Source organism: Vidua chalybeata, chromosome 15, assembly GCF_026979565.1.
Source record: "Vidua chalybeata isolate OUT-0048 chromosome 15, bVidCha1 merged haplotype, whole genome shotgun sequence".
In the NCBI taxonomy this organism is placed as follows: Eukaryota; Metazoa; Chordata; class Aves; order Passeriformes; family Viduidae; genus Vidua; species Vidua chalybeata.
In genome coordinates this window covers 2656479-2665343 of record NC_071544.1, presented here as the reverse complement: position 1 = coordinate 2665343, position 8865 = coordinate 2656479, and the positions used below count along the sequence as shown (strand labels likewise).

General features: G+C 52.3%; 1 protein-coding gene across 1 annotated transcript; it reads left to right on the top strand.

The window, feature by feature from the left end:
* Positions 1–1323: 1323 nt before the first annotated feature.
* Positions 1324–4026, top strand: LOC128795651 (protocadherin alpha-6-like). The gene has a single exon (XM_053956634.1). It carries the CDS (start codon positions 1357–1359, stop codon positions 3889–3891), a length of 2535 nt encoding a protein of 844 aa, XP_053812609.1. The 5' UTR covers positions 1324–1356; the 3' UTR covers positions 3892–4026.
* The last annotated feature ends 4839 nt before the right edge of the window (positions 4027–8865 follow it).

The following is an 8865-nucleotide window of genomic DNA, read 5'->3' as shown; positions in this document are numbered from 1 at the left end:
GGAATGGGAGGTGGGAGCGCCCTTTTGCTAGAGGGAATGTCTGTGCTTCATGATGTGGTGGTGTAAATATTTGAAAAACAATTCCTTAAGGGAAAAAACAATAGAAGATACAAGGAAGACAGCAACAGACAAGGGGAGGAAAAGACTGCACAATGAGGAGAGAAAGAAAAAGCAAAGAAAAAACAAGAGAAGAATATGTAGAGAAGAACTGTATACAGGAAAAGAAAATGAACAAAGAAGAAGTGGAATAAAAGAAGCAATGGAAGGAATCGTTGCAAGGAAGAGGAATGAGAACATTTCCAAAGGACATGTTAATTGAGAGTAGTATATAAACATTTGGAAAGACTATTAGTGAAGGAAATAGAAGGACATAAGAGATATGGAAAGACAATTAGAAGAAGGATGTAATAAATATGACAGTTGAAAGCATGAAGAAGGCATAGGGAAAGAGAACCAGGAAAAAGAAGGGAAAGAGAGAAAGAAGAATAGAAAGAATAACAAAAGTATAATAAGGAGAAAAGCATATATCAAGAAAGGTGACTATACAAGTAAATGGTAAGACAGAAAGGGAGCAAGGAAGTAACAAAGAAAAAAGAGAATGGAAGAAAAAAGAAGAAAGATAAAGGACCTGATTAGCAGACACCGACCTTATGATTAGAGCAGAGTTGACTCCTAACAGCCTTCCCACCGGTTGGAGCACCGCGCCCCGGCGCTGATATACCATAATTAGTGGAGATATACCATAACTAGCTCGGATAGCTCTGCTGCGTCTCAGACGCGTCGCAGGTGGCAACTGGCAAATTGCCGACGGGGGTAAAGAAGAGCGAAGATTGGAAAGGAAGTGAAGATTGCTTAAAGATTAGGGCAGGGCAATAAATGAAAAGGACAACGAGGAGAGGAAGCAATAGAAAAGAACAGGAAGACTATAAAGGAAAGAGTAGGGAAGGAAAAGGAAAGGCAAACCGATGAAATCCAGGCAAATAACGGAAGGAAGAAAGGAAGGAGAAGAGGGAAAGAAATGAACCTATGCAAGTAAATAGAAATCGATAAAGAAAAGGAGATAAGAAAAAAAAGAGGAGCAGACGACAGAGAGGATTGCCTTAACGGAGCGGAGGCAGCGGCGCTGTGGCGGATCGGGTGAGGCGGCGGAGCAGCGCACGGTGTCGCTGCAGGCTCAGGAACGGCGTGTGGGCGGCTCCGCCCCGGTGCGGCGGAGAGCCCGGCTGTGAGCGCGGGGGGGCGGCGCGGGCCGGGCAGCAGAGCCGGTGCGTCCGGGCGGCGGCGGGGAGCCGTGCGGGGCCCGGGCCGGGGCCGGCAGCCAGAGCGGCGGCGGCCACAGCGGCGGCGGCGGCGGCGATGGGAGAGCGCTGGTGTGCGGCGGTGCTGCGGGTGCTGGTGCTGCAGGCGGCCTGGGCGCTGGCGGGCGGGCAGGTGCGCTACTCGGTGGCGGAGGAAGCCAAGGCCGGCACGGTGGTGGGCCGTCTGGCGCAGGACCTGGGCCTGGAGGCGGGCGAGGCGGAGGCGCGGCGGCTGCGGCTGGTGGCGCAGGGCCGGCGGGCGAGCGTGGAGGTGAGCGGGGCGAGCGGCGCGCTGCTGGTGAGCTCGCGGCTCGACCGGGAGGAGCTGTGCGGCAAGAGCGCGCCGTGCGCGCTGCGCCTGGAGGTGCTGCTGGAGCGGCCGCTGCGCGTCTTCCATGTGGAGCTGGAGGTCACCGACATCAACGACAATGCCCCCATCTTCCCCGCCGCCCGCAAAAACATCAGCATCACTGAACTGACCACTCTGCCGGGGTCTCGTTTCCCTCTGGAGGGCGCGACGGATGCGGATATCGGAGCGAACGCGCAGCTCTCCTACACACTCAGTCCCAGCGAGCATTTCTCCCTGGATTTACAAAAAACGGAGGAGGACGGTGAGTCCTTATTCCTGGTCCTCAGGAAATCTCTGGACCGCGAGACGATTCCCGTGCACCGGTTGGTGCTGACAGCGAGTGACGGGGGCCGGCCGTCTCTGACGGGAACAATGGAGCTGGTGATCTCGGTGCTGGATGTGAACGACAACATGCCCCAGTTCAATCAGACGGTGTATAAAGTGCAGCTGCCCGAAAACGCAGAACGCGGCACTTTGGTGATTAGACTAAATGCCACGGATCTGGATGAGGGGGTGAACAGTAATATCTCCTATTCGCTCCAGACCCTGTCCCCGCAGAATGGAAGAGACGTTTTCCGAATTGACAAAAATAGCGGAGAGATCCATCTTACGGGTGACTTAGACTTCGAGGATGTTAGTCTCTACCGCCTGCAAGTGGACGCAACAGACAAGGGAACGCCCCCGCTGTCGGGTCACTGCAAGGTGGTGCTGGAGGTGCTGGACGTGAACGACAACGCGCCGGAGGTGTGGGTGACGTCGCTGTCGGTGCCGGTGGCGGAGGACGCGTCGGTGGGGACGGTGGTGGCCCTGCTGAGCGTGTCGGACCGGGACTCGGGGGAGAACGGGCGCGTGCGGTGCTGGGTGTGGCCGGCGTCGCCGTTCGGTCTGGAGGCGACGTTCGCGGGCTCGTACTCGCTGGTGCTGCGCGAGGCGCTGGACCGGGAGCGGGTGTCGGAGTACGAGGTGGAGGTGCGTGCGGAGGACGGCGGGGCGCCGGCGCTGCGCGCCAGCCGCGGGCTGCGGGTGCCGGTGTCGGACGTGAACGACAACGCGCCCGCGTTCGCGCAGGCCGTGTACACGGTGCTGGCGCGGGAGAACAACGCGGCGGGCGCGGAGCTGGCGCGGCTGTGGGCGCGGGACCCGGACGAGGCGGGCAACGGGCGCGTCAGCTACTCGGTGTGGGAGGGCGGCGCGGGCGGCGGCGGCTGGCGGGCGGCGTCGAGCTACGTGTCGGTGGACGCGGAGAGCGGGCGTCTGTGGGCGCTGCGGCCCCTGGACTACGAGGAGCTGCAGGTGCTGCAGTTCGAGGTGCGCGCGGTGGACGCGGGGGAGCCGCCGCTGTGCGGCAACGCCACGGTGCAGCTCTTCGTGCTGGACGAGAACGACAACGCGCCGGCGCTGCTGCCGCCCGCGGGCTCGGCACCGGAGGCGGGCGGCGTGGCGGCAGCGGAGGCGGCGGCGGCGGCGGGCGCGGGCTCGGAGTCGGGCACGCTGTGGGCGTGGGCGGCGTGGGGGGCGCCGGCGGGGCAGGTGGTGGCGAAGATCCGCGCCGTGGACGCCGACTCGGGCTACAACGCGTGGCTGCGCTACGAGCTGTGGGAGCCGCGGGGCAAGGGCCCGTTCCGCGTGGGGCTCTACAGCGGCGAGGTGAGCACGGCGCGGGCGCTGGACGAGGCGGACGGGCCTCGCCAGAGGCTGCTGATCGTCGTGCGCGACCACGGCGAGCCGGCGCGCTCGGCCACGGCCACGCTCAGCGTGTCGCTGGTCGAGGCCGCCGAGGCGGCGGCGGCCGCGGCCGCGGGATCCTCGTCGTCGTCGTCGTCGTCGTCGGTGTCGCGGTCGGCGCTGGGCGTGGAGCTCGGCCCCGGCGCGGCGAGCGCGGCGACCAACGTGTGGCTGGTGGTGGCCATCTGCGCGGTGTCGAGCCTCTTCCTGCTGGCCGTGGTGCTGTACGGGGCGTCGCGCTGGGCGCCGCGGGCGGCCGTGCTCTCGGGGCCCGGGCCCACGACGCTCGTGTGCGCCAGCGAAGTGGGCAGCTGGTCGTACTCGCAGCGCCACAGCCGCAGCCTGTGCGTGGCGGACGGCGCGGCCAAGAGCGACCTCATGGTTTTCAGCCCCAACTTCCCTCCGCCGCCGCCCGGCCCCGCGCCCAAGGACACGCAGCCGGAGCCCTCCGCTCTCCTCGACACGGTCAGTGGTCCTTCCTTCATTCCCTTCTCTGCTCCTTTTCATCCGCCCTCTTGAGAAGCTGCTCTTTGAAGCCGGGCTCAGTTCCCACGGCTTACGGACGTTGGGTACTTAGCGGGTCCTTAAGGATGCCAAAGGCACATTTGCATCTGTCACCACGACCTTGCTGGAGCCCCCGGCTCTTTCTGAGAGGGTCCAGAATATAGATAAGGCAGCGTCCCTGTGCATTTACTGTAGGTGCTCTAAATGTGAATTCTGCTCTGGAATTAAATTACTTTTCTGTGCCACATGAGGTGCTGGAGTTGTGAGATTTGCAGACAGCAAGGGGGTTCTGTTTCTCATGTGTAGCATTTCCACCCCATTTGGGTGAAGGGGTTCAAGACAGCCAGGCTGTGTTGGTGACAGACTCGCAGGCGCTGTGGATGGATCACCTCATAGCCTTTGCTGCCTGATAACCGTGCTGGTATTCATTTGTCTTTTTATTGAAAACGGCCCTCCTCCACCTTAATTATGGTCATATGAAGGTATGATGCAAGGTGTAAAGTGGATATTGAAGGACAAAAGTTCTCTATTATCATTCTACTATGAGACTCATTTAGAAAATAGGGTAGTTGTGGCCACGATTTCCTATGATCTTCCTATGTTTGTTTTGCAAGTATCATGCTGTTCTGGTTAGTAGTATAAAGCGTTCAGGGAGAAGAGTGTGACCCAAAGTATGTGTTTCAAGAGGGAAATTTTTCTGTAGTTTTCCTGCTGCCCACGTTCCTGAGGATTTGCATTTCTGACCAGAGAGCGAGTGTGAAGTACACTGTCCTTTTTTGGTGTTTTCTCAGAATTTGCATCAATCGTTACATCAATGATCAAGACTTAAAAGGTCTTTAAAAGTGGAAATTTTCACTTCTGTAATGAAGAAACAAACAAATAGCCCCCAAAATCCATGAATCACCTTTCCCCACCAATTTTTAAGTAACATTCTCCTACACAGGCAGTATCATGTATTAGAGTAGTGTCCTTGCCAGAGTTTTGGAGCTTGGAGCACAAAGTCAATGCCATTGCTGTTTAGAGGTTCCCACATCACCACTGAAGATTGTATTCCTCATAAGGAAGCATTAGAAACCATGAGGTGTCAGCAGCAGAGCATCTCCTATACACTGTGTTGATGATACCGTCCATGGATATTTACGGTGTGTCATTGCTGGGAAGGATCAGCGATGGTCACGCTGAACCTTGTGGTAGGAAAGGAAACTGTGATCTGTTGTATAGAGTAGGGCCTGGCCCTTTTCTGATGGGAGGGGGGACCATGAGCAGCAGAAAGACTTGTGTGGGGAAAGAGAAAATCCTTGGGGAGGCCAAGGATCATAAAGGAAAATATCATGAGGTTATATATTTGTCTTTAGAACACATTTCAGAGTGGGGGAGTGAAGGATTTGTACAGGAAAAGGTGAGACAGGATGGGAACATTGTGTTCTTGTTGAGGATGCTTTCCTCAGTTCTAAGGGTGTGGAGTGGGAGACCTTCCTGATAAGGAGATGAGAGTGTGATACTGAAATGCCCACAACGTCCCTTGCAGTGTCTCCAGCAGGGACTGTGGCTTCTGCTGCTGCCTGCCTGGTGTAGGCCATGTGTTGGTAAGAGCTGGGGAGATGGAGAGTGCTGAATGTTGTCTGAGGAAACAACTTCTTCAGGTTGAAGGTTTCAAGGTGTTGTGGGAGGGGAATGCTTCAACTTGCTATCCTCGTGTAGTAGTGGGCTTCCATAGTAGTTTACACAGCTGTAGATTTTGTCATGATGATTCCTTGCTCCTCCTCAGGTGGGATTTACAAGGATTTATTTTATTACATATGGTTGTAAAGTTTATGTGCTCAACTTCCTTTACTTGTGCACTGCACAAGTGGCCTCAGTAGAGATGGTGTGTCCTGATGTCACATGTGGATTGTTCTGATATCTGCAAGAACACCCAAAACCCTGCATGATTAGCCCAGTTCATGTGGTGCAAGCTGTCCCACGCAGTTGACACTGTGAGTGCTCATGTGCTTTGGCACTTGCTGTGTTCTCTTGAAGGAATAAACCTGTGTGGGCTGGGATCAGAGCTGTCACAGCTCTAAACACAGAATTTTTAACAACTCTAATCTGCAGCTCTGTGGTGTTTGCAAGCGAGATTACTGAAAAGGAGCAAAGCATTCACGTTGAAGATCATGTAGCTGGGAAGAGCTTTTAGACATTGTGTACATCTTTTGTGGTGATCATGAAGGAAGATGAGGAAGTACAAGGGCCTGGATCACATGCAGGTGGTGTTTACAGGCAGGACATGTTGCTGAGGTTGAGCAATGTTTGATATTTTGGCAGTGATCCTGTGCGTGGCATTAAATAAGGCCTGGGCCTGTGTGATGGGGAAGGTGAATTTGAGTGGGGATGAGTGTTGCCCCAGGGAAGTACAAATGCTGAGCAGAACACGGCCTGCATCGCTGTGGAGGAACTGGAGAATGTCTGGTTGGCTGTGGAGATCTCATTTCCTGTGCCTTGTGACAGAGGATGCCAACAGAAAGCCTTGAGAAAATGCCCACCACGTAGTGCTGCTCTTCTGGGATCCTCTCAGGACCTCCAGCAGTTCTCTGTATTCTTGCTTTCTGTTGTTCCCTGTGATATTACAGCTTATCAAGTGACTTGCCATCCATGCCTTTAATCACTTGTCTTTGATGTGGAATGGTCTTGGTAAAAGAGAGGACTTTTTGAAATTTGTGTCATTCTGCCAGCCTTTCTTGGGCCATGGCATCACTCATCTCCCTGGTCTTGGTCTTCTAGCTGGCACAAAGGGACATTTTCCCTTAAAACAAGGACTCCTGGTCCTGGAGTTTCTTTTCCTGAAGGAGCAAGCAGTGATGCTGCAGGTGAGTTACTCCTACCCGAAGAGGCCGTGTGTGAGAGACAGGTGTACTTTGATTCCTGTGATGCCTTAAGTTTTAGCTTTGCTGGTACATTTTCCATAGTTTCCAGATTCTGTACTGCATTTTCCATATTTTCCAGATTCTGTACTGCATTAGTATATAACTCTGAACTTTATATAAAGTGTTAGCAAGTTCTCCTCGCAGTTCAGTCACACAAGACATTCCTTTTCCGGCCCAAGAACCAAGGACACCATTGCAGCTTCAGGCCCAAAAAGTGTAAACAACAGGGAATTGAGGAGAGCAGTCTGGGAGGATGGGACTTCATAACCTGAAGCTGTCATTGGACAATTAACCCCAAAATGTAAATGGACCAAAACGTATAAAAGTGTGAAAACTCGTGACCATCTTGGGCATAGCCTCAGCCAGGCTCGTGTACTGCCCAAGGTGTATCCTGTGAAGACCTTTCAATAAATACCTACTTTATTCCTTTAACTCCATCCAGCCTCTGTTCCAGGCAGCCTCTCAAGGCATCCCCTGTTTAGCTGTGGTATCTTCACGTTGGATTGACTAAATACTGCCTGAATTGAAATTCCTGTTGGTTTAGAGCACATTATGTGCTCTCATTTGATCCTGCTGCTTCCTGGCACAGGGTGAGAAGAGGGAAGCAAAGGCAGATGGAGAAATGACCTTCATGCTTTTCTAGGAGTAGGTGTGCTGGGCATGCAGAGGATGCTTTCAGTGTCAGTGCCGTGGTGAATTTTGTAATAGCTCTGGAGGTGAAATAGAGTCAGGCAGAATTGCTCTCCATCCAGGTAAATGAGGATTGTGGTGCCATCATGCTTTATTTTGCAGCGTTCTTGGAGGATTATCATGCTGGTCTCTGATGGGTTTGATTTTGTAAAGGAGAGCTTCCTTGTGTCACTTAGACTCTGGAGCTTTTTTTGCATTAGATGTCTGCATGGGTGGACTCTTCTCTGATGTAACAAAGCTGTTCTCTACTGTATGATTGCTTTGTGGATCTATTTCTTGGGTCCTTGAGATGTCTGAAGGCTCCAAACGTGGATTGGATCCTGAAGGGAGAGGAAGCTGCAGGTGCATGGTAGAGGAGGAAAGCAAGAAGGCTATTTCCTGTCATGAGGAATGGGAGGTGGGAGCGCCCTTTTGCTAGAGGGAATGTCTGTGCTTCATGATGTGGTGGTGTAAATATTTGAAAAACAATTCCTTAAGGGAAAAAACAATAGAAGATACAAGGAAGGCAGCAACAGACAAGGGGAGGAAAAGACTGCACAATGAGGAGAGAAAGAAAAAGCAAAGAAAAAACAAGAGAAGAATATGTAGAGAAGAACTGTATACAGGAAAAGAAAATGAACAAAGAAGAAGTGGAATAAAAGAAGCAATGGAAGGAATCGTTGCAAGGAAGAGGAATGAGAACATTTCCAAAGGACATGTTAATTGAGAGTAGTATATAAACATTTGGAAAGACTATTAGTGAAGGAAATAGAAGGACATAAGAGATATGGAAAGATAATTAGAAGAAGGATGTAATAAATATGACAGTTGAAAGCATGAAGAAGGCATAGGGAAAGAGAACCAGGAAAAAGAAGGGAAAGAGAGAAAGAAGAATAGAAAGAATAACAAAAGTATAATAAGGAGAAAAGCATATATCAAGAAAGGTGACTATACAAGTAAATGGTAAGACAGAAAGGGAGCAAGGAAGTAACAAAGAAAAAAGAGAATGGAAGAAAAAAAAAGGAAGATAAAGGACCTGATTAGCAGACACCGACCTTATGATTAGAGCAGAGTTGACTCCTAACAGCCTTCCCACCGGTTGGAGCACCGCGCCACGGCGCTGATATACCATAATTAGTGGAGATATACCATAATTAGCTCGGATAGCTCTGCTGCGTCTCAGACGCGTCGCAGGTGGCAACTGGCAAATTGCCGACGGGGGTAAAGAAGAGCGAAGATTGGAAAGGAAGTGAAGATTGCTTAAAAATTAGGGCAGGGCAATAAATGAAAAGGACAACGAGGAGAGGAAGCAATAGAAAAGAACAGGAAGACTATAAAGGAAAGAGTAGGGAAGGAAAAGGAAAGACAAACCGATGAAATCCAGGCAAATAACGGAAGGAAGAAAGGAAGGAGAAGA

Bases quoted from the DNA above. Each gene is read 5' to 3' on its own strand.
- LOC128795651 (XM_053956634.1), top strand. From the start codon at position 1,357: ATGGGAGAGCGCTGGTGTGCGGCGGTGCTGCGGGTGCTGGTGCTGCAG.